At 35.8% G+C, this 27,649-nt stretch overlaps 1 protein-coding gene across 5 annotated transcripts in view; it reads left to right on the top strand.

The window, feature by feature from the left end:
• Positions 1–27,649, top strand: part of LOC133534624 (uncharacterized) — a 139,635-nt gene that overhangs the window by 83,815 nt on the left and 28,171 nt on the right. For all 5 annotated transcript variants that reach the window (XM_061873832.1, XM_061873833.1, XM_061873829.1 and 2 more), the window contains exons 4-5: positions 20,424–20,611; positions 27,044–27,240. In XM_061873832.1, the coding sequence (XP_061729816.1) occupies positions 20,424–20,611; positions 27,044–27,240 (385 nt within the window). The remainder of the gene's footprint in view (positions 1–20,423; positions 20,612–27,043; positions 27,241–27,649) is intronic.

The following is a 27,649-nucleotide window of genomic DNA, read 5'->3' as shown; positions in this document are numbered from 1 at the left end:
GGCTCACACGAGTTATTTAATGCCTAACCATGTGCAGTTAAATACACTGCTTTATCTACACACATATTATAAGCTCTCTGTGATTTATTTAAGAACCGCATGTTACAGCCGGTGTTGGGGCATCATTGCTCTCTCGCAGAACTTGAGGTGGTGGATCCGAGATATCTTTATCGCTCATTTTACACGAAATTATTGCTCTAGCTAGCTTATAAACAACAATACAAACATTTTTTATACTTACAAAATACTGAACTTCGATGGGCGGTAGCTAAATGAAAATGTTTTTCTCACATGTCACGCATCCTTAGTTTTTTTTTAATTCAGTGACAATTAGATTCGAGGGCCGACTGCCGAATCGTCTACATGTCATTCGATATCAAGTAACACACAACATTGTTTGCAATTGACAATAAAACGTCACCTCGACTGATAATATTAGAATAGAGGTTAAATCAAATTGCTTTGTTCCTCCGAGATGTTCTTGAATGTAATTAAAGTATCAGTTATCGATATCATAAAATAAATGTTAAGAGGAAAGGGGACGGCCGCTTTTCCATACAAACGTGGTTCCCATTTTCCTCTCTAGATATTGACATTCTGGAAAATATTTTTACCTGATTTGATGTATATTAACCATAACTATGATACTAAACTATACTAAACCATAGCTATAACTATACATTTGACTTTTTTCGATTTTATGATTATTCGAAAAATATGGCGAGAAAAACAGCTTCCAACTCTTATAATGGTTAAAAATTCGAAAAATATATCAAACGTAGGAGCATATCTGTAGTTGATATACAACATATTGTGTCAAAATATTTCGCGCGGGACCTTCAGTGCACTTTCGTCTTAGATGCCACCACAGATACAGGTTTCTTAATATAGGTTAGCTTATCGTTTCTGAATGTATTATAGGGAGGTCATGATATGGATGTAGATAAAACCGTTAAAGAAAGCGTACACAACCTTGATTGTTTTCTTTTCCCAATTTCAATAATACATCTCTTATCACGCCAAGCTTATATAACCAATAAGTATACTATCAAAAAAAAAAAGCAAAGAAATCAAAAAGTATGTTAGCTTTAGGCAGATACTCGTATATTTTATCGGCGCGCGGAGGCGGCGGTCCTCGAGAAACGAGTAGCGATGAGCTAGTATTTTCTTTGAGTAAGTGTTTTGTACTAGAAAAAAATTCTCTAAGCCAGTGTGAACAGCCTATTCGTCTATAACTACATGACCGACAATCCTTGAATTTTTAGCCTCTAAAGTATAGTTAATATACGCCACTGCGTTTATAATGTAAGTTAATAAGATTAAATCAATAAGCTCTTCGAGAAATGTCCATCACCTTTTAGAAATTACCAAAAACCAACTCTCGCGTAATTATGAATGTGTCGCAAATTGATAGAACAAAGAGCTTAATTTGCAGGCGCAAATACTTACTTATATCTAAGTATTAGCTTTAAATGTATCGCAGGGTCCTATTTCCAGAAAATAAATATCAAATAAACTAGTAACGTGGCCCTGTGAGCTGTAGATCCCGCGACAAGCTTAAAAAAATAAAAAATACTTATTTGAGTAATTATCACAACGAACTCACAATGGTCTTAAGCGTCATAGACCTTACTTATTAAGTCCTTTATTGTCAATTTCCGCCATTTCGAACATTTTCCAAAAAACGTAGCGCCAGAAAAATTCTATCTAACTATCGAATCTGCTAACAAAATTTCACGAAAATCGCTTGAAGAATCTTAATGCAAGGACTGTGCTTTTCTGTTAACTCTAGAATTGCGAAACTCTTACTATTGAAACTGAGCTAGTGATTAGTGTAGGCTCTAAACCTGATACCTAATAATGCACAATGCATTTCATTTGAGAGCTGTTCACTCAAAGCAATATCTGCACGATGTTCTAGAGAAAATAATGGTTTTTAAGACTACTTGTTACAAAGTTTGTGATCAAAGAACGTAAGCTGTTTTAATTTAATGACCATCCATATTCATTATTTCATTGTGTATTTATTTATTCTACGGGTAACCTACTTTCTTAAGATATTTGATGACTTAATTTCATCCAGGTTGCATTGTATCATTTTGGGTGTGTCTTTTTATGCAAAAATATCTAAGCATTTTAAAGTTTTTTTTAAGTTTTTAGCTGTCTGTACCAAAAGTAGTTCATGGAACAATAATAAAGAAAATGCGGGCCTAGTAGTATAACGATAAATATTAAAAGCCTTTTTTAAGCTTGTGAGTTGCGTGGGGTCTTGACAAAGTTACAAGCAGATACTTAAACCAGTTGAAGAGGAGACTTTCAAGTACCCTGACCTAGGTATACACATTCGTTGCTAGATAAATATAAGTTTGTATTTCTCTATACAAATACGTCAAGAGGATTGTGTCGTGGTCGCACCGGCGCGAAATAACCGCCGCCAGTCGTAAACTTGCTGGGATAATTGCTGTAATCCACGCTTCGGATCGTACCTGGTGCTACGAATTTCATTAGCCGCTGAGCTCGATAACGCTGCCATTGAGATAGGTGCTTGAAACAGCTGAGACAGCTGCAATCTGGATTCGTTTATTTTAATTATTTTTCACGTACGTGTGTGAGCAACGAACACACGGTCTTTGTTCGTAAACAAGTTTGCTTAGGTATTCTTCAATTAACGAAAGCGGAAATCTTTGTGATCTTCGTTCCTTCTATGAAATAAAATGTGCAAAACTAGCTTGATAGCGCAGAGTCATCAACACCCCTGTGCAAGTTTGCGCAGCAACACAAACACGGGGTGGTGGAGGATTTCATAAATATCGGGAAAATGGTACAGCGCAACGTTTGCTTAAGGGCAATGTTACAATAGAGTGTGTCAATGTAATTTTAGTGAAATAAAAATGTTATATGCTACTTTCGAAAACACTTACCTATACTCTTAATTTGGTATAATATAATGGTATAATTTGGGATAGTGGGAAATTCATTGCTTGAGGAAGGAAAGAACTAAGTATGTATAATTGTATATGTGAGTATTATCTTTATGGTTATAAGTAGTATTCATTTTTATTTTATTTGAAATTATAAGTTTTTCTCGGTTTTAAAATACATGCACCATTGCCTGATTTCTTTTCTTCCTTCGAGAGGGATCTATTAATCAACAGCGCCGTAAAGTATTCGAGAAGTATAACTATATATATATATATATATATATATATATATATATATATATATATATATATATATATATATATATCACGTCAAGGTTGAGCTTTCGAGCCAAAAATTGCGTTGCTACATTCTACGTTAAAATAATTGTCCAACAAAAACCGGAATAAACCTATATAATGGCAAGGTGCGTACACTGCACTTTACTCTGGACATGGTTTATTCATAGGCGTCATTATTACTCGACTGTTACTGATATCTTTTATTGAACACATTATCGATTCTCCGCGAACGTATTACCGAGCCAGTTCACGCGATGGGTATCGGATAGAGCAAGTCGATTTACAAAAGCTGATAAATTATGGAGTCCCGTTTGCCTTAAGCATTTCGGATCTTGTGGTTTGAGACGAACTTATTTACGGCGTTACGGTGATTGAGCTTGACGGATGATTGAGGCGAAGTCGTGAATTGATTGATTCTCGACTGCCGGTTAGAGAAAATATAATTTAGAACCTTAAAAATAATAAGATTCATGAGACGCGTGTACAGTCAGCAAAACTTAGGTTATCACCTGCATACATATTTGTATGCAGGGGTACTAAGCTCTGCTAACCATACAGGGTTACAGGTTGTCTCTTCTGTGAAATAAATAGGTACCCCGAGTTTTCATAAAGGCACAAACTGCGCCAACGCCAAGGCAGGGTTGACCAATATAAAAGTGCCAAATAATGATTTATAATATTTTACTTTTGGTTTGTCCAAAAATAGTTATCGACGTTATCGTATTATAATTTTATATCTGTATGTTTTTAGATCGATTTAATTCTCGCACTACCTATTCCTGTACCCCTAGTGTAAATAAATTCGATTTCGAAACGTGACGTACGCGTTTGCGTTAAGTCTCATTTTGTATGGGTTTTTGAACAGCGCGCCAAGCGGGACGTTTTGGAAAGTCAAAAATCTCATACAAAATGACACTTAACGCAAACGCGTACGTCACGTTTCGCTGTCGAAAATATTTACACTAGGGGTACTGTTATGTAAATAATACTCTCTGTCAATTTACTCTTTTGCAGTAACTGAATGTTGCTGTATTTACACTTGGGGGGTTAGAGATCAGGGGGCCGATATTTTAATTTCGAGCGCTCGATTTCGTCACTCAAATATCGACAAGATCAAAGGGAGAACACGAAATCGAGCGATCGAAATTCATAAATCGCCCCCAGATCATGAAAACTTGTTTCATTCTAAGGGGGACCTAGAATAATATTTAGAAAGATTAAAAATCACTCTATTTTTTCTCTAATTCAAAGTCGAGAGAGAGTAATATTTCTGAGAATGTGGTCCCCGATATGTGATTGATATAAATATAAATTACGCATACGGGATGTTGTAATGTTGCTATTAGATTGTATATGAGCAGAAGCATGTATTTATGCCTACTAATAATCCGCAACTAACACGATTAGCAATTATTCTCGTTGTACGATACGTTACACTAACATATAACACAACCGCATTTGCAGAGGCTGTTTAATTATTATACTTATTATAATCTACGTAACTTTTGATGAGATTAACTACATTGCAGTAAAATGTATCAAAATTTACATTTATATAAAATCGACTATTTTAGAGCAATATTAATGACTCCTCTACATCTCAATTTATTTATTCATGTAACAACAACTGAAAGCTTCGAAAAATTGTTGATTTGAAACGTTTTAGGTTTGGTAAATGACGACTGACAAAATATGATAAATTTTGACTATCAATCTGCTATGTTATATCCACGTCCCAGGCGACTTGATCGTTCTACAAGAAATTGTGCATCTAAAGCCACGAGGGACCGGGAATTTGTCAGGGCGACAGCACGTACATCACCGGAATCGATCGACACCTCGAGCCGACTCCACAGACCGCTACTATTTGAGCTCTTATTTTTTTACCGATCTACGGACAGTGTTATAATTTTTGTGGTGTATGTATGTGTGTCAGTATGTTTGTGTTGTGTGTCCTGAGTAATGTTGAAAGAGACAACATTCGTTAAGGATGATAGCCAAATACACATCTTTGTTAACATAGAAATAATGAAGTTTTTCTTTATTTAACCACTTTTATATCTCTTTAATGCTAACTGTACGAAACACACCCTTAGTCTGCTGAACTTTTTCAGTATTATTTTTACGTTACTTTCTCTTTATTTTCATATTCTTGAGATTCTTGTAAAAACAAGTGTAATGGCGTTGCAGCAACCCAGATGTTTCTCAATTCAGTTTCTAAACTGAAATAAATGTCATATACGAATGAAAAAGCGAGCAAGGCCTTGGGCACTGGAGGCCTAGGTCACTTTTTAGGGTTCCGTAGCCAAATGTCAAAAAACGGAACCCTTATGGATTCGTCATGTCCGTCTTTCTGTCCGTTTATGTCACAGCCACTTTATTCCGAAACTATAAGAACTATACTGTTCAAACTTGGTATGTAGATGTATTCTATGAACCGCATTAAGATTTTCACACAAAAATAGAAAAAAAAAACAATAAATTTTGGGGATTTAACTTAGAACTGAAACTCAAAATTTTTATTATGGTATGGAACCCTTCATGGGCGAGTCCGACTCGCACTTGGCCGCTTTTTTTATTAATATTTTCATTAAAATAATTCCATTTGTGACCTCATACAATTCAGTTACTCATTGGGGTTTTTTTTATTTTTATTCAATATTTGTCTACATTTGACAAGACATTCAATCGTAGTGCATATTTATGTTACATAAATTCAAATAAAATGTGAATTACCAATAAATGAAAATTTGTTTTTAGCACTTTAAGTAATATTCAAACCTCATTAATACTCGCTTTACCAGATGATACCTTAATTAATGAGCTACCGGCCTTGCAGTCTTTGAATTTCCCCTGAGAATACCTTCCCACCAATAAGGGAGGGTTATTTCCCGGTACCTATATAACTGTTTGAAAAATAACATTGTTTAAACATCAGATTTTCAGCGGAAACTGGCACTTGGAAACACAAAATATGCCTACTATTAAGTGCTATCATACTTCTCCAGCGCATTAAAACGTTTATTGTAAACCATCTTTATTTAATGCGATAATCAGCAAACGAGCTGCCTGCTGGAAGAGCCACTTAAACGTTGCCGACCCTCGAAAACTCTGAATACCCGCTTCTTGCAAAACTCCTTGTCATAACGCAAAGGAAATACCTCAAGAAGTAACTCATTCCAAATACTACTATCAATCTGTATATGTATCTAAGTGGGAGCTTTGCTCCGTTGGCGAAAGGTGCGATGATAAAAGCGAGACGATGGTACCAATTCAAAATATAAGGGTTCCGTTTTATTGAATTAAATGCTAACGTTGATATAGAATACAAAACTTTCTACTATTATACGTCATTGAATGCTAAGATATATATTTTTTGCAATATTTAACTATTGATGTATCACCTCTATGTTGTGACATCTAACTATGTACTAAACCGTAGGTAATTTATGCTAATGTCAATTGAAATTAACAAGATTACGATACAAATTAGCATGATATTTGTCATCAGCTAATCGGTTCAAAATACCTACATACTCGTATACATTTTCCGTATAAGCATAGAATGCCATGCTAATTTAATAAAGTACAAACAGTGAGTTATTGTCTCAATTTCGCTACGTCGTACCTGCTGAAACCCTCAACACCGCATTTTCCCTATTGCCGTAACATCGCATCTGTTCTAAATTTCCCCTGCCTCGCCTGGACGGAAACGAAACTTTGTTCCTTATACACTCGGCCTACGTTTATTATAAGACGGTGTACGCTAAAGATTACAACAAGCGCGTGGCAGGTGGCACGCGGTACATACACCATAACCGTAACCAACTTGTTTGTGAAATTCACACTACCTACCCTAATACCGTACGTCTAATACGTTTCTTTGCAATCCTTAAATTAATATGGTTGTACACAAGGGTCTGAATTAAATCCGAAATTGATTACTTTTTTTCATGTCAGTAATGACTGACACTCATTACCTAATTAGTGCATTTTATGACTCCGGCATGTAATTATATACACACTTCTTAGAAGTACGTACAAAGTAGTTTGCAGTTCAAATACCGTTCTACCGATATCGATGGCTAGCTGTATGCACTGCGCCAGCAATCACGTCACTGTGCGGTGGGTACTGATCCAGAACACGCGATAGGTCCACCCACAATGCAGTCATTATAGCATCTAATACCGCACCCATAAGGCCCATTCTTGCAAGTTCTGACGCTACAGCCGCGTTAGGTGCTTTATATGTAAATAGGACAACGTTTATGGGCTTTCATGATTTGTTGAACTTTTAAGTTCGATCTTGGATTACAACTTCGCGTATAGAGCACGTTGGCTTAGCGTGTAAAATGAAAGAGTCGTAGTTGCTCTGAGTTATAAAGCTTGCTTGAAATGTATAAGGTAATGTTAAAATCTGAATGTAAGCAATTACTCGTAGATACATAGGAGGTACTTAGCTTTTCAGTATTTATTGTTACTTCATCCTATTTCCCAAATATGCAAGTTATTTCCATCAAGTATTAGGTTAATATTTAGGATACATCCATCCACCTGTGATTGACCACTTCAGCCTCACATCCTTATCTGTTCTGTATTCTTCAACTTTCACTGTTTCTTTTTTAAATCTTGTTATTGTTAATGTATTTTCTTCTTTGTAATAATTGTTTCGTCTGAATAAATATTATTCTATTCTATTCTATTGTCTTAGTATGAAATAAAAACGAAGTATGAGAGACTAAAAACGGTCGATCAAGCATATATGTAATTTGTGACAAACACGTGCCGTGATAAAAGCAATACTTCCATTCAGGACAGATTCCCGAAGCGGGTACACTTGGTTGCCTGCCAAGGTCCGCTACACAATCTCCTATTATTTTTACCTGTATATTGTATTGTTGCATTACATGGAACAATAATTACGTTACGCTGTAAACCCGAGGGTCAAACGAATCTGAAAAGTTCAGTAAGCCAAATAGAACTTATTTAAAATGACTTACCATCAATATTAAAAAAAGAATATAAATGACTTGATCTCGTGTTTTTTTAGTAATATACAACATCTCAAAAGGAAACCGTGACGAGTTGTAGATGGGGAATATGAACGTGGGCAATTCATTGTTGGCCCTGATGGTGGAGGTAACCAAATATTAGTGCAAGGGAAACGTATAGACATTTATGTCATGTTGGTATCACTTTTTTTAATTTAAATAAGTATATCTACGGGAGGGATGCAATGTATATAAGTATCTTTTGATTTCATACTTTTTCTCATATTTTTCTGACATATGCACGTGAGAACCAATAGTATATACGCTCCGTTATTAAAGTTCAAAATCGACATAGAATACATACATATTTGGAAAACCAGCGGTCAACGGGTGAGTGGAGGTAGGGGTGGGGGGCGATCGTTGAACTCGTGCGCGTGCGCTACCGAGACGCGTTAGCGTTAGGGCTGCCACCTACTTAAAGATAAACTATTTCTTACCCAGCAGGTACGTCTGCAAACGATACTACATTAAAAAAAAAGGAAAATTGAAAAATTCAATGCTTCGAGCAAGATTCGAACTAGTGACCGATTGGATGGGAGCTCTTAACCAACTACACTACCGACGCTTATTAAAAGAGTGCAATTTTTTAAATTCCTTTCTTTTCTTTACACGCCTCAGCAAGGCCCATAGTGATATCTACCGTTAGAATGTTATTTTATCGACGCGGGAGTCTCAAATTATATTAAGAATTCACCAGTAACAATGTGCTAATCCTTACAACACTTTTATGCATACGTACTCGTATCTTAAATTTATACAGGGTGATTCATGAGACGTGAGCTGGACTAAGCCTACACAATCAGTAAATGTTAATGAATCGTTCACCATCATATTTAAGTAAAACAATCACGCTTTTTATCTGTTATTTAACTTTTTCTTAAGGACAAATTTGATTATCTACAATCATGGACACCCTACAACACTTAATTAACAAAGATAAAACCTCTTTAACCGTTATGACAGCACTTTGATTATGAAGAAAATAAAATGTCACACTTGAGTGACATACGATTTTATAAAAGTAACCACACTCCGATGTCATTCAATTTGTCACTTATTATGGATAAAACAAAGAGGGTGACCATAAATATCGTAAATAAAATAAAACTCTTTTTTTTTGAACAGTAAAAACTAAATTAACGTTAATCTCACAAATACTGGTACGAAACAGATGCTGATAATTTACCGAATATGCAGGCTTGATCCTGCTCACGTCTCCTGAATCATCCTGTAGTAGGTACCCACCGATCGTTTGCAGATACGTCTACAAGGTCACGAGTTCGAAGTAGTTCGAACCTTACCGAAGTGGTATTTTTTTCTGTTTATCCTTTAATTACAAATTACTTGATAAATAATGATTTAAATTATTTACAAAAAACACTGGATGATTTCAAAGGTTCCTTACCCTAAGAAAACCCTATTATGTACCTATTAAGCTTACGCTGCCCGGTAGATAGCTAGAATTTCGTGACACTTTGTTTTCTATTGCTGCTATAACATTAATAAGTAATACACATAAGATGAAATAAAAAATTCAAATTTTTCATATTAACATTTTTTTGGCAACCAAACTGTATGGTATAGTCATGGACCATGATTTTACCATTTTTTTATTAATGTTAAAAGCACCAGTTAGCAAAAACGAACTTTGCGTATGCTCAAGAGCTACGCAAAGTACTTACCTTTAGAACAGCTCTACTACAAATATTGTTTATAAATAATTTCTGTAAAGAAAGTATCCCAGAAAATATATGATACTCATTACGAAACAAAGTTTATAAACAAAAATGAATACGTGGCTAGTCTAGACACAAAAGATACATCTGACAATGCCAATAGCTAGGCTACAAATTGTTCGAGAACAACAATGCTCAATTCGTAGATTGTGCCCAGCTCGCGGTTGACAGCCCTAGTGCAAACAACTATTGTTCACCCGGATCTACGGTCGCTCTACATCCAGCTAAACTCTTACATTTGACTGCATTTTTTTTACTGGCTATAGCTGAGTGGTAATTACATTGAACGATTCTTAAGCGTACATTGAAAACCGTACATTGTATATTTATTGTAAAGCTCAAAGCAATGATATGTAAGTGTAAGTTACTTCTAAATAATTAAATCAAGTTCTCAATTTGACATTTTGTTTAAAAAATCTGTTCGGAAAGAGAAGAGTCGTGGAATGTATTGGGCCCCATACATTCCACGACTCTTCTCTTTCCGCACAGACCCTATCTTCATCCATTGATCTTATCAAAAGTGATCTTTGATAATAGAATCTACGAATTAAGTTGTTTCTACAACAACTAATGTTGCCATGTACGATAAGCCGACTGCTATGTTACAAGCTTTTATTTAACTTGCCCTGAGTCCTGGACGCTATTAGCTATGCCTGGATAAGCGAAGTTAATCTGCCCCCAGCGAGTTTTGGCTTGTAATTTTTTGTTTTTGATGATATGGCTTTATATTAGTAGCAAGTATGCAAAATATCAGCCCTCCAATTGTTATGATTTTGGTAAAAAAAAAAAAATGATCTTTCTTCAATATTTTTTTTAGCGAGCCAATTTTAACGTGCGTCACATATATTATGCATATAGTAAAGGCAATTACACGACATCAATTATAGGACACATTGCGATACAAATTAACCGCCACATAAGGAATTAATACTTTTTTATTTAATTTTTTTAATTTTTATAAGTGGCCAGTGTTCATTATTGGGAGCGTGCACGAAGGCAGCGCCGCTTAGCGTTTGCAACTACTAGGGAGCTGTCAAATAATGAGCTCAACAAAATAAAGATTATTCCTTAAAAATGTTTACTATAATACAGTTACCAATGTGCGGAATCTTTTCGTTTTTAATGTTAAACACACTTGACTTTTGCTTTACTGAAAATAGAATAATCTGTGTATTTTATATTATTCGGTTCATTTTCTTCGTCGTTGTTTCGTTACAAATTCAATGAAAAAATGTATGTTTCATTATGTTTTGATGGCCCACTTCGTGATCCTCTTCCTGGGGATACGTAAGATACTTTCAAGTATAAAAGTTTTGCCCTTCTTCACAGGTTTTATACTTGAAAGTATCATAAAATCATCAGTATCATAAAAGGCCATAGCACAAAATGCACTTGGAATTGAGTACCTCAATGTTACCTTAGATGCTGTAGCACGGCAGTTGCAGGAGTTTAAAGCAGAACATCCGGTAAGCATTTATATTACTTACCAAAAGGAATACGGAGTTATATATCTTTGAGTGATCTTTGATATTACTCATCGATGGCTAGGCCACTCATAGTGTTGTGTTCCTGCCGGCGAGTAAGGTTTTTAGAGCTCAACGAGGGTGCGGTGTATTAAGGTCGGCAACGCGCATGTAACTCTTTTGGGGCTGCAGGCGTACATAGGCTACGGATACTGCTTACCCTCAGGCGGGCCGTATGCTTGTTTGCCACCGACGTATAAAAAAGCCACTACTTTTCACCAGACAGCGCTACGCAAAGGAGGGCAATGTGTCTATGAATAGTTATGTTTTTTTTATTTCTCATACTCTGAAAGTGGGTCATTGTTGTTCTATGAAGTGTGCAGAAAGTGACGTTTCTGGGCTAGAGCATTTTACATTCCAAGTGCGTTTTTTAAAGTTTTTTACGATAAGCAATTGTAAATTGATTTTGAATGGATTTGTTGGACAATTTACATTCTGATATTAAACTCCCCATTCCATAAATAACGATACTTTTACCTTAATAGTTAATTGAAAGTACCCTTAAGAAGTAATAATTACGCAAGTTTATACTTTGTCATGTTTTTTAATACACATATGTATTACGAGTACTTTTACCTTAATAGTTAATTGAAAGTACCCTTAAGAAGTACTAATTACGCAAGTTTATACTTTGTCATGTTTTTTAATACACATATGTATTACGAGTACTTTCCTCGTATTCGAAATAAAAAGTAGAGTGCTTAACTTGGGTGAGAAGCACCATTTCAATCTCGGACTTATTCGAACGCAGTGAGCGCCAAATTACCTCGACAGAAATGAGTGCCTTTCATCCCTTGGTCATTTTATCAAATACCAAAAAGTGTCATCAAAAAACCTTAAATAGGTGGCGCTACAATACCTAGAATACTTGAAAAAAAAAAACAAGTCATAGACAGCGCACTTCACTCCGTCAATAACGCCTAGGTTCTTAGCTACTTTAGCGCTACTCTGGAGAGATTTGGAACTATTATTTATAGCTGACCACTGGACACTTTTACATAAGTTCTGCCTATGGAGATTGCGTTCCTTAACTCTACTTTCCATATTTCTGGCTTTCAGTAACTGTCATTATAACTAATATTACAATTACCTAATGTTGGTACACTGTAGCCATATACTATTTTATTAACGTCCAAGCAAAACTCTGCATTGACGTAGACTAGATAAAATGTTTAGCCGTTACGTTGGTAAGCCTGGAATAATACTATATGATATAAAAGCCTAATTTCTAGCTCGATGTTGGAAATACCTATATATAAAGTTTACTATTATTGTTTCGTCCAGTATATTGCAGTTTACCATTTATCAGCTATCGTGGCCTATTTTTATCTTAAATATGATTTCAAAGCAAAAATCGTGAACAAAATAACGGAATAGTATGGGAATTGACAGAAACACACGTAGCATTTTTGCCATATTTGGCCACATCAAGCGCTGTGATCGTTCCGGCTTCCCCACCACCCGCTTTGCACGCTTCCAGTAAACATACACGGTTCTTTAAAAAGTTGCCGGACTTTCAAAACCAATTTTGGATTTGCAAGCCACGTTCGCGCCCATAAAATCGTGCACGTAATATAATAGTTAAGACCCTTTTTAGGGTTCCGTAGCCAAATGGCAAAAAACGGAACCCTTATAGATTCGTCATGGCTGTCTGTCCGATTCTGTCACAGCCACTTTTTTCCGAAACTATAAAAGCTATACTGTTCAAACTTGGTAAGTAGATGTATTCTATGATCCGCATTATGATGTTTACACAAAAATAGAAAAAAAAACAATTAATTTTGGGGGTTCCCCATAGAACTGAAACTCAAAAAATATTTTTTCATCAAACCCATACGTGTGGGGTATCTATGAATAGGTCTTTAAAAATGATATTGAGGTTTCTAATATCATTTTTTTCTAAACTGAATAGTTTGCGCGAGAGACACTTCCAAAGTGGTAAAAAGTGTGTCCCCCCCCCCCGTAACTTCTAAAATAACAGAATGAAAAATCTAAAAAAAATATATGATATACATTGCCATGCAAACTTCCACCGAAAATTGGTTCGAACGAGATCTAGTAAGTAGTTTTTTTTTAATACGTCATAAAAAAAATTAAAAAAATTTTTTTTCATCAAACCCATACGTGTGGGGTATCTAGGTAATAGGTCTTCAAAAATGATATTTAGGTTTCTAATATCATTCTTTTCTAAACTGAATAGTTTGCGCGAGAGACACTTCCAAAGTGAAAAAATGTGTGCCCCCCCCCCCCCCCCCTGTAACTTCTAAAATAACAGAATGAAAAATCTAAAAAAAATATATGATATACATTACCATGCAAACTTCCACCGAAAATTGGTTTGAACCAGATCTAGTAAGTAGTTTTTTTTAATACGTCATAAATGGTACGGAACCCTTCATGGGCGAGTCCGACTCGCACTTGGCCGCTTTTTTTTATTTGTCAGGATGTCGCCGTCGACGGATATGTCTGGGAGGACATCATCATCATCATGGTACCATCGAGCTGATCTGATGTTGGAGAGTGGAGGTCGTCATAGGAACTCTGTGATGAAACAACGCAACGCAACCCAATTTTTAGAATTGTCTCGATGAGTATTAGTTGCCTGTGGAAAGAAAAGTACAGTCGGTGACAAAAACTTTGGACCAAAGTGAAATCTTTGCCAAATACTATTTTTAAATTTAGTTTGGTACCCCCAGTGCCTTATTTAAACTTGTTTCGCTCCCTCACTACTACATAGTAAACAAATATTTAATATTCACCAAAACAATATTTGCAAGAGCGAAGGTAAACACTAAACAAACATTGTGAACAAACAGAAAAAATTGAAAAGAGTAGGAATTGTTTGAACAAACTGTTGGAAATTACTGAAAGATATCCTTTATGTACAAACAGATTATTTGTTTGTTGGCATCAACGTAACTCAATCTGTTACTCATAGCTTGCTATTATTTGTTTTTATATTTTGAAATTAATGGAAAAAGGTAGAATTTAGTACGAATAGGATAAGTGGCACTTGATCGGCGACAGAATTTTCTATTTCGCGCTGTTTTTCTTCTTGTTACCAGGGCCAGGCCAATAATGTACATCGGTAAAGTTGTGGCAATGATTTTATATCTATCCAGGAGGCCGGTCCCTAGTTGCAAAGACAAATATCTCACGCGAGCTTAACAGAGATTGTTTATAGAGCAAGTTAGCGTTAGTTGATTATTATGCTCTGAGGTGAAAATGTAGTGGAACTTGCTTAATTAGTTGTAGTTTGAACGTTTAAGTGAACGTTATGACGAGTTCATCTGAATATAATAGCAAATAATTAAACTATTATGTTTATACTTAGTACTCTTCGAATTCGTACCACTTTAATGAAATTTATAGTAAGTATACTTTATTTGATTTCAACTGAATAAGCGAACGAACGAAGCGAATGTACAAGGAATAATACCTAAAATTATTGATAGTCATAGGCTACCGGTGCACCTTTCCTTTATACTCTTTTAACATGTACAATGTCAACATTTAAAAAAAAGACTTGGAATGAAACACAGAACAAATAAACATTGAGAAAGTAGGTAGACTACGCTAAATCCATTTGAACATTGTGTTCTGGAGCAGAGGCCGGGACTATTCAAACATTCGGGTCTAGGATGCCGCGGGCGAGGTACTCGTAGTACGACGACACAAGCGAACGGACAAAGTGGGTGAATAGTAAAAACAAGTTCACGGTCAATATCTTCATAAACCCTATTTTTCGTTCCCAACTTCCTGGCTTTTAGTTGCTTGTTCGCTTAAATATGTATCCGGATAACGGTTAAGAACGAGAACCAGACAAATACGACAGGTGGACTATGTATACCATGGGTCCCTATTGTTTCCTATAAAGTATTAAATCATAATGTATTGTTCGTCCGCATTTTTGTTAGTAATAATTTGGTTTTCCTCAGAAACGCGTAACTTTTCAGGATTGCCATAAAACAAACCTAATCTAACCTATCTATAGGATAACCTAAGGAAATTTCTAAAAAGTTAACGGTTTCAGAATAATGACTGATGATAATCTGACAATCATTACATTATGTTAAACAAAGGAATCCGGTATACCATCCATGGCAGTACCTAAGCTTATTATAAAGCTTTACCTGTTTTATTAAAAAACTCTTAATGTCAAGCTTGATGCACAGTAATGGTAGAAAGTGCCCGTAAAGCCCAGGAAAGTAGTAAATCAGGGTGTCCATTTATTTTTTATGCTGCCTAACGTTTTATCGAGGTCCAGACGTCCATGACAATACCTTCACAAATGCAACGAGGCCACGTTCAAAATGTAAGACAACGTTCTCAATAGGTCAAGTATCTAATTCATGCATCGCTAAAGCTGACTTTAAATCTAAGCAATGCAAGAATTAGATTAAACAAATCCATGTACCTTATAGCGGCTACTCAACACACCTGCCGCAATGCTGAATTGAGGCTTTGACCTTTGGTTGCCTCCTTAATTATTAATTGAAATGTTTTTTTTTTTCGAATTTTAAAAGTTTATTTGGAGTCGCACCAACACCGTCACTACTGGTAGCCATTCTAAAGACATGTTTCAGTGGACCGTTCGCAAACGCAGGCGACAGCATTTTTGTTTGTTTGTAGAGTATTTCCGAAATCGCCTAGGCTCGCCCATTATCGGCCCCGCTGCGGCTTGTGTGTCAGTAGCAGAATAAAATTGGAACTGCGAAGAGTGCGAAGGTAGCAACAAAACAAAGGTTATGTGGGACGTAAAAGCGATCATGCTATGGATACTGATTAGCTAATTATTTCTATTAAATATTACAGATTTCGTGCAATATTTTCTCTCCTTTTCGATCTATTTATTATACAGTTTTCCTACAAACTAGTGTTTCTGTATGATAAAAAGATCGAAACAGGCTTTCGTCCCGAAAATTGTCTTTTTTTTTTTAATAAAGCGATACTATTTACATAGACCTTGGCAACAAAGAATTCCTTTATAGTCGGAAATTGGGTACAAAATGACTAAAATCACTCTCGACTACGAGTGGCAGGGCCGACTTAATGTATAATTCATGTTTCTCGCTCCGAACGTCCGTTTTTGGCCGAAAAGGGACTTAAATTGACCGTGAATCGACACTCATCCTCCTTTCATTTGCAATATTGAAACCTGATTAATTATTGGGAAATAGCTTTAGTTTTTGTTGTTAGTTAAGATCAATGGAGATTAATCAATGTGACCTTTCTTTATCTAATGGAAATTGAGCAATTGCGCTTCTACTTTTCTAATAACAAAACTTCTGTGAGATACAGACATTAAATATATTAAAACTGGAGACTCACGTATTTTAAGTCGAAAATCTAGTAATATAATTAGCTAGTTTTCGCTTAAGCTGGATCCGAAATTATTGCTGGCTGTTTGTACTTATATAAGTATCTTGTATATTCCAATGTTTATGACCAAGAATATTATACGATGATACGACGACTCGTGTAAATTTGGATACACGCTAATCTATAGGTAGTCAAATTATATCCATATTATCTTCCAACAAATAAGAACAAAAAGCCAATTGCCAAATAGTTGGAAGGACAACAGCTGAGTGCAGCAGCTGTCGGTGGCGTATTAGTAAAGTTGTCCGGTCACGAGTCCGTAACCAGCTTTTAATGACATTCGTAATAGCTACCTACTACATACACTACAAAAGAGTTTTGGGAGCTCATATTGGCTCGGGGAGTTGAAGTTAATATAATGACGGTATTGTGCCCTTTCTGAGAGAGGACAGACGAGCCCAAATAAATAAAAAAGAGGTTAGTTGAAGCTAGAAGAATGTTTCTATGAAAAGCTTTCTATAATGTGTGTACATTCAGTATCAATAGTAGCGCATGAAACAACGCGCCAAAAGTATCTGCTACCCTCGTATTCTTTTCTAAATTCATATAGTAAAAACCCCTATAATGGAACAGGCACCAGTAATGGGATGGTATAGACAAATCCTCTAAAATAAGTAATTATCATCAATTTTTAAATTCTGGCAACATTTTACCATTCACAGAACAGAAGACATAAAGCTGCTTAAGTTTGATGTTTCATTGATTTTTCTTTAATTTAAAATTAATTGCGCCATACACCCCGTGATTAGAGCAAAAAACCATTGTTTTAATTTGTTAATAATATTGAAACCAATTGCAGTAGCTATCATTAAATTCATTGAAAACATAAAGGACGAATAAAACATTCAACTTTTAACGCATAAAGTGGTAGAAATTTTACAGGTGCCGAGGAAATATCAAAATACTCCAAATTTTTTCTTAAATGTCCCATGACTGGTGCCGTTATATACATATAGAGATATATCTCGACAAATCGCGTTCAAAAGTATCTGCAACAATTTCATTGTTGTGTATACAATGTGTGTGTACACGTATTATATAGTGGTGCCGTTAACCTCTTATAGTACGATGAATTTTATCGACAAATCACCCCCCATAACTATATTTTTTCTCAACCATTTTAAAAATGCAGCCCTTCAAAGTTTTATGGCGCCAAACACGACTGCACTCGGTTAATGTAATTTTTTTTTTCGTAAACGAGGTCGTTGACCTGTACTTTTTTAATTGGTAAATGATGGTACAGGATATCAGCTAAAAAGTAACATCAAAATGCTACTTAAAACATATCACAAGTTACAAGAGTCTAAACAAGACCTTCTAAAATGTCCATTGAACTAAATTGCTTAGTTCCAAATGATCATTCGGGCGCCGGGCAAGTATTCTTTGGAACCAAGTTGACGTTCATTAATTGATCAGTTGATGGTACATTTACTAAGCGCAGTCGTGTTTGGCGACATAAAACTTTGAAGGAGTGCATTTTTAAAATGGTTCAGAAAAAAGCATAGGTATGGGGGGTGATTTGTCGATAAATTTCATCGTTCTATACGTGGTTAACGGCTCCACTATACGTGTACAAATACATTTTATAGAGATATTTGTATGTCTGTCTGTTTAACTCTCACAGAATGGTAGATACTTTTGACGTAGTCTGATACGCTACTTTTGATGCTGACTATAAATTGATTGTTCAAGTCAAGCAGGTACTTACATCGCATTGAAAATTTAAATAGATAGTGTGTATCCTTAAACTACGTCCAACCAAAAGAAAGGTAGGGCACAGCGAAATGTCATCTTGCTCGAATCCGAAGCAGGTGTGGAAGTACCTCCACCATACAGAAAAACACAGCCAATAGCACATAGTACTGCTGCTTACTCTGTCAGTGTATGTAGTGTTGTGTTCTTGATGGTGAGTATGATTTCTGGTGCTCGCAAGGATGAATCCTTATAAGCTTAAAGTTGCAAGCGCTCATATCATGCGGTGACTGCTTAACATCAGGCGGTCCGCACGCTTATTTGCCGTTGTGGTATAAAAAAGATAGACAGAAGGGTTAAATTCAATTACATCGCATTTGTTTAAGTACATATTTGCAGTAATTCTGTGGCTACAAATTAATGTTAGGTGCACACGGATCAGTCAAAAAGTTGGTTTTGTCAAAAGTGGTTATACAAATAAATGGACGCATTGTATTTAATGATAACTATAATATTCAACAAAACTAAAACATTCGAGAACTTGACAGTATATATTCTGTAGCTTGACAGAAAAGGAGAATCACATTTAATCTCATGACAGCTTAAGCCTCACCTGGGTCTGTTGCGGAAATGCACGGGGCCCATGTGGGCTGCAGCACTGAAGTTGTCCCACCTAATACATATTAAATATTGCGCAGGGTTCTCGTTATTACCGTATTAATTATTACTCCGCAAGTTTTATACATAGCCTTCTCGTTATACTATGTTATACGGTATGCTTGAGTAGGTTTATGTAATTGACTTTATGAACTAATGACGTGGTAGATAGGGAAGGTTTCACAAATAAAAGAGCAGGTACAACTTAAACATGAAATGTGAAAATAAATAAGATAACTATGAACTTATTTTTAAATAAGTTTTTGGAATTAATTTCATTTTAGGTACAAGCTTTTATCACTGACTTAACTTTCCTTTCTACAGGTAACTAATACTTATCGAGACAATTCTAACGACCCCAAACAATTAGTTTGCGTTGTTTTATTACAGAGTTCCCTTGGCCACCTCCAGTCTCCATCATCAGATCAGCTCCATGGCATCATAATATTGCAATATCACCCAATTTATATGTATGCAAACTTTCAGCTTGACCGGAAATTGGATAGTGCGTCTAATTTAGCTTTCAAGATTTGATCCACACTAACATACATACATACCTACTAACAAGGCGAGTTAAGTGAAAACTTGTAAGAAAAGTCATGTTCGGTTAAGTCCACACAATTGATTTTAGTAGGCGCTGCGTGTTTATCAATATTTAAAGTAGTTGGGATCAGTTTAGTACACTACACAATACTCTTACACGTATTGTACTACATTTTAAATTTTTTCAATAAGTACATATTTTACACCAAACACAAAACAATATTAAATCTAAATCTTGAAGCGTATTGGTATTTAGCAAACGTTAATGTTGTAAAGGTATTGCCATGATGTCATTGGGAGATTATCCCCGGCTTATACTGGCTCTGTACCTCCTTACTCTGATGTACCTTAAAAGATAGATTTTAAGGAGTAGCTTTACGATTCATTCGGCGTCGTGTAATATCGTCTCTTTCAACAGACAAAATTAATCGGAAATTTAATGGTTAATTCAACCGTTTTATTTTTCCATGAATACTCCTGCGCAGTCTTGGACTGTGGACAATAATTTTACGAACTGAGTATGTTGACCCTATAAATTATTCGTTTTTCCTAAGTAGGTACTTATATAATCCTACTTATGGAACGCGATATTTACAACTCTTTTCTATATTGTTACAGAAAATACATTCACCGTAGTAGTGGAGAAGGACGGCCGAGGCCTAGGCATGTCAGTGTGCGGCGGAGGAGGCTTAGTACGGATCCGGCGGTTATACCCGCCGCAGCCAGCATGGAAGACTGGCAAGCTGGCCCCCAAAGATCTCCTGCTCGCGGCCAACGGCGTGCCGCTAGCCGGGCTAAGCACTTATGTAAGTGTAGCTGAGAAAAAACCTACGCCTGAAAACATCAATGCAACCGTGGTGCGAATCCCATACGTATCCCATTAGATTCACGTAATTAATTATTACAATTTTTTTATTATACAATAACGTTTTCGCAGGTCATGGATCATGAATGTCCTACATTCGATACGCCTGCCAAGGCATATTTGTATAATGTCTCAGTACATAGTATACGTACCGACCGTACCGTATCGAATTCTGGAAGTTAATTGTTAGGCAGTACCTATTTAATCACGTATGAATATCAGCGTACGGAATAGGAACATTAAATATATCAAATCCAAAAATAAAACCCACAAAAAGGTGTCATTTAATCAAGGTTAGATTCACAAGTTCATTTATAATTAAACCTTTCGAAGTTCAATGGCGGAAATAGAAGGGAGGGAACGAATCGGGACTAACGGGTCCATATTAAACGTACTCTCGCATTAATATTTAATCCGAGCTCGAAACTCCCGTATTTTATCGCAGATTTTCCCTTAAATCACAGTATTTATTTTACAATTAGGAAGTATGTTCGGGGCACTCTGATTGGTGTAGCGCGGCATGTTTGATGATTCATTTTAATGATAAGGAAGATTCCTTGATGTCGGTAGGTATAAGGAAATATTTTCCTTGCGCTATATATACTCGTACGTAATTCCAGTCAATTCGGCTATGTCAAACATAATTGATGAGGAGTTAACGTGAAAATTCGTAAATAAATTATTTATTGGTTGGTGTACGTACCTGATACATATTACATGCATCAGATCATTAGATCTACAAGCCGATTCGAGTTTTAGTTAATTAATCTCATTCCAATATGATACTTATATGTTACTGATCTGTCAGTGTCGAAAGTGACGTTTTTGGCTGAAGATTCAAATAATGCGCAATTCGGCAGGTCCTCTAAAGGAGATTGGAACCATCTCATACTGAGATGATATCAGATCCATGTTAGATCAGTCAGTATCACGTGATATTGTTGGAATTGACCAGTTAATTCTTTATTTTTTATTCAAAAACTACTTGATTTAAATCTTTTTGCATATTAATGTAATTACGCCTGTAAAACATACAAAGGTATTAAGAAATAATCATGAGCTGAGTATTCGTAAATAATAAAGAATTTATTATTAACCCTATTTTAATAATCTCGCTTCAGCTAATTATATTTACCATTTACACATACTTTCGGTCCATTTCTAAATACAACACGTTAATATTTCGATAGCATTACTTATCTACTGAAAATTAGAGATTTCAATGAAAAGCACCATGAAAGTTTTATCAAATGGAGACCGGGGCTTAAACCTCCATGCGGATTATCCAAGCCGGATGTTGGCGCGGAAATCCGTTTGAAATGAAGCCTGCGCAAAGATCGTGCGTAACTAATAACTTCGATACGGGCAGAACACGGCGCTATTACTCCGCTGAACCCACATTCCCGACTGCATGTAATACGATATTCACATACAAAAAAAACCATATCAACGATCAAATTCAAAGTCGCAAAACATTGGGGTTCATACTACAAAATGTGTCTAAATATGATTTAAATACCTATATGCAAACTCTTATATCTCTAGCTCTATATGCATACGAACCCTTTAGGCATGGAACGTCACATATACACTAATAAATATGTGTGTCATAAATAGTACAGTTTGGCCAATGCGTATATTTTTTGTGAAAGCTACGAATGAAATCTACCAATAAACCCTAAAAAAATGTAAACATGGAATCATCTTAAAAATGTCATTTGTTGAAGCACTTTCTCTGGTCCAAAGGCTAGGTTATAAAACTTATAAACATAAAACTTTTATGAAAACACCGACGCGGGCGGGTCGGGACAAAACGTAATAAACTGTAAAATGTCCACCACAAAGTTGTATAAAATTGCATGTTGTTTTTACACGTGTTTTAAAAGCATTTCACGGTAACAGGTACGCCGGGTAAAGTGAAACAAATTTAATTTGCATAAGTGTTGTATACGTATAGTTTAGGTACAGCATATAAGGTTATGAGCTTTTATTGTTAGCGTAACGTAGCACATATGTTAACCTGTTTGCAGTAAGCTTCCATATAGGGGTGATAGAGGTAGGAAAGGGAAATACCAAAAATGACGTAAGATTTAGTCAAATATACCCTAGTGTTTCATTAAAAGGGAAAATGAGAAACTGTAACAGATAACCTTAGGTATCAGGAAATACGAGGTCCATTTAAAGATAAACTAAACTACATTAATAGTTATTCAGGGAAAGAATATTTTAATGTATAATTTAGACTACCTACTGAAATGGACATGCGCTCATACATGACACATCGGTATTTTGATCTATCCGTCACCGCTTCGCTAATCAGAACTGAATTCCAGTCAATACGAGTTTGTAGAAAGTTTATCGCCGCCGGGGTAAGGTAATTTTATTCGGAACGGGTAGAGCGTGTCCTTTCTGTATGAAATACTAAATATTACTTATTGTGTGACATCCGTAAGTAAAGCCATTTGAAACGTATCTTAGGTAAAGGTTAATCCAATGTACCTCTACCTAGAATTATAAAAATAAAATCCAAGGCAAAGACCTAATGTTAAAATAAAACGAGAGCTCGAGCATCAATGGCACCGCTATTCATTCGCGCGAACACAGAGCCATAGAAAACATAATAAAAAATGAATGACCCATTTTAACTCAATTTTGTTTGGGAAATTCAATTATTTCCGTATTCGTCCGTTATGCCGCGGGGTGCCACCGTTTCGAACAGATGTTATGCTACAATTTCACTAAATTGACGATTGGTTTGAGATTGCCAAGCAGCACTACCAAACATTTACAATAAACTTTGTAAAAACCTTAAATAATACGCAATTTAAAGTCTGAAATTTTGCACCTATTTATCGTCTTAGACTTTTGATACTCGTAATTTAACCACGAATATCATAATGCCTGTCAGGAGTTAATTGGAAATAATTTAACTTCTTATACCTAAATTAACAAATAATAATATCTAAATCTAATCTGTGTACGATTGCGGGCACCTAAATGACTTAAAGGAAATTTTAATTTAAGAGATTAAAACGACAAACTAGAAAGTACTTATATGATTTAGCCCAGTTAGTGGAGAGTTGCTAGTGATGATTAGGTGCACTGTTTGTGAACCAAATGAAACCTTCTCAACTCGCGACTGAAAGGAACATAACGAGACCGATATCCTCTTCAACCACTTTACTACATTTCGTCTCCTATAACCCTTCAAAGTTATAAATCATCTTTGGAAAACAACTGAATATATTTAGTGATTTATGTGACAACAATGGATAAAAAACACGCCTTATTATCTACAAAAACATGGTTTTGGGTATAACAATATCACGAGTCGAAATTTACCTTGTTGTACTTACTCACGAGCAATAAACTTTGGAATACGTTCGGTTATTAAAGTTCCTATTAAATTCCATCGCAATAAGAAATCCATTATTCCATCGATTTGGCGCAGTAAGCGTACTGCTGTCAATGTCAGTTTGAAAAATACCTATATTACGTACCAATATTCGAGCAACACAGGGAAGGGAGACGGCATTCATACTATTTCCCCTCTGTCAAAGCATTGGCACAACTGTGCCTATGGCGGTGCATGTTGTGACTCGTCCGTACACAAAAAGAGATAGAGGTGTGCAAGATTTGTCTTTGACGTGTGTCATTTTCTATGTATTTGTGTCGTCATTACAGATTGGATTTTGTATGTAGTGAGTAAGAAGTGCGAGTGTGTGCACATTTCCCCCCGCAAAAAATGGCAGAAAGATTTATACGGTAAAATATCGCTTAGGCTCCGCCCTTCCGACGTGTCGGAAGCCGGTGATGCTCGAAGGTACCAATGGTCATATTGAATTATGAGTATTAATGAGTAATTCTGTTGTCTGTTAACAAAATTCGGATCTTTAAAAATCCTTAAAATTCCTACTTTAATTCATAGTCAAGAAATAAAATTATATATGATTTAAATCATAAAACTATCTTTGAAGCAAACACAAATTAACAATTGAAGCCGATGTGAATTCCTCATCAACGGCTGTGGTCTTTACTTTACCCGTCCTTGTTAAATTAAACTTAAATTTACGCCTTGTCTGGACTCAGGACTATTTGACTAATTGGTTTCTAAACTGTGCCGTCGAGCGAAGTTTTCGAGGTTAGCGTAGTCTTAACCAAACTCCTATTTGTTATTTGTCACTTACTTCTATTGTCTTCCCTTTTGAATATCTGTTAAAGTGCTCATATTTATAAACATTATTTATTAGAAATCAAAATTAGTGTTACTTATTTATAAAACACGACATAATTTTCAGCCACTTTATTCTGGCATAAATTCAAAACGAATGGTGAAACGAACATTCAATATTTTCCGTAGCCTATTTGCATTTTTCCATGCCTAGCAATGTTTTAGTTCATGCACTGGAATACCGAATTGCAAAACCAAATCTATACCGCCATGTCTATTTCAATATAAACAATGACAATTGTAGACAGACCGTGACGAAAACATGCAAAGTACGCTTCCATATAGAAGCTCTGAATTGGAAGCCAATAAATAACTTATTCGGTGTCAATAGATAAACGGAGCGTCGGTATAAATCTTTCAAACTGTTGGATGCCTTCGCAGGAATGCGACTTGTTTACTTATATCAAAGAGAATTGATTGTAATAGAGAAGAAATAGAAAAAAACGTGCCTCTTAGTTTGACATACAAAACAGATGACGCTGTACTGCGCCATATCTTTTGCGGTCACTGAATTGTCAAACGTCAACCTTTGACAATCAGAGCTACTGCAAAATGTATGGAGCTGTACAGCGCCATCTAGTTTACCTGTCTAATTCGAAGTACGGTATTGTCTCAGATTTTACACATCTTACTCGATCAATGTATCTTTGCTTAAATGTAGAAAGAACTGGACCTGGATAAAAATTTAGGGTTTTTTTATACTTTGCTGCAATGTTTATTTTGCTAATATGCCATGTTAAATCAACTACAGCAGGTACAATATTTAAGTTCCTTGGACACTATAAATACAGCCGAAAATATTATGACTTAAATAAGAAAGCATTCCTAGAAATCGAATCCAAGTGTGACCCTAAAACCTATCTTAATATTAATCTGTTGATTCCCCTCCATTCGTAATGCGTTTGGTTACCTACACCCACTAAATAAACAAACACTTACGTGTAACATGTATACTAATCAACCATTCAATTATACCTCGTTGTTAGATGATTTAAATAGCAAGCAAGACGATCTTGGGCGCTCTCCAATTACAATAGTAGATTGTTAACCAAGGGATGAAAGGCACCCATTTCTGTCGAGGTAGTTGCATTCGAGCGTCAATAGTTAGAGACTGAAATGGTACCTTTCACCCGAGTTAAACACTACTTTCATGCGAGGAAACCAAATAAGAAAAGGCAAATTTTCAAAACCAGTATCTAGTTAAGGTAATAGATGTTTTTTCCTTAGGACTTATTTGCAATCGGAGACTTTACATTGTATGTTCATAAACCCTAGCAAGTTACATTTAGATTGCAATATTTATGAAAACACATATTTTTTGCAGTCATTTTTTTTTAGTCGGTGGCAAACAAGCATACGGCCGGCCTGATGGTAAGCTGGCATTTAAAAATGATTTGTTTATGAAAGTATAAAGCGGGGTCTCTTACTTTTTAATTTTTCGTTCTTAAGATGATATTGATGCAGATGAAGCAGTGTATGTCTCCTTTTTCTTTCCCTTTTCCCACTTTACTCTCCTAATTAATTTACGCCAGGCACTTCTGTCCTGGATTGAATGAATGTCCTGGATGAAGCAGTGTATGTAACTGTACATAATAAGGCAAGTAAATACGAGTGTGATTTATGAAACGAATGAAATGAGTTCCATAAAAGGATCACACTAGTATTTTAATGCCTTATTATTATATTACATAACCTACTACGTATTAATGTCATAAACACGTTTAAGTGTGGCTGTATAAGATTCCGCGTTTCCTCACTTACGGAAATTTTGTGTATTCCTTTTGGTTCCCGCCTTATGAAATCGATGTGAATACAATTAAGCAAAAGAAACCAAAAATAATTTATTTGAACAGTTTGCTTACATATTTTTTATAAAAATAGATCCAATGCGGGATTAGTAAAATTAGAACAATTACCAATCGGTCCAGGTGGGGAAATAAGACAACATTTTTCTCCACCTAGTTGCTCATGGGACGGGGACACAGAGGAGTACATCACTTTTCTGCACTAGAACAGAAACGTATCACTTTCTTTGCACTTTATAGATCAACAATGACTTTCAAAGCATGATATATGAAAATAAACTAATCACTAAATTAAATAGCTGACATGTTAATCCATAATCCCCGTATTCGACACCAGGAAGCCCTGGAGGTGCTCCGGACGGCGTCGCCGAGGGTCGAGCTGCGGGTCTGCCGGCCTCCCCACGATATGCTGGAGAGCGTGACCCCGCCCGACCCCCCCACGCCCCCTGCGAGGACCCCTCACCCTCCACACTTACCGCTACCGCAGCAGCATCTGCCGTTAGATCCGCTGAACTGTCATCCGATGCACGCAAGGTGAGCTCATTAGAATACATTAATCAATTAGTAAATGTAAGCTAATTAAAGAGACCGGTTGCAAACGGTTGAATAACATACCTACAATCTACATAAAATTTCAATATATTTATTCAATAGACAACAATGGTCCATAATGGATATTTAAGATTTAAAACATAAGTTTGTAGAAAAAAAAAACAAAAGGCGAACACGTGTTAACTTTTTTATATATGTTTGGAAGCCCTAACACAATACATTAATTATCATACTATGATAATGTTTTGTGTTAGGGCTACCTTATATTTCCAATGATATAAAAGATAAATATAATTTATTTGCATAAAACATTACCAGGTCCACGGTATTAAGAAATACTTATAGTGGTAGGTTTACACCTCATTTGGTATGCAAAAGGGTAACTAAAACG

The sequence above is a fragment of the Cydia pomonella genome, chromosome 2 (genome assembly GCF_033807575.1).
Source record: "Cydia pomonella isolate Wapato2018A chromosome 2, ilCydPomo1, whole genome shotgun sequence".
In the NCBI taxonomy this organism is placed as follows: Eukaryota; Metazoa; Arthropoda; class Insecta; order Lepidoptera; family Tortricidae; genus Cydia; species Cydia pomonella.
The sequence above is the reverse complement of the archived record's forward strand: the minus strand, read 5'-3'. Positions and strand labels throughout refer to the sequence as shown.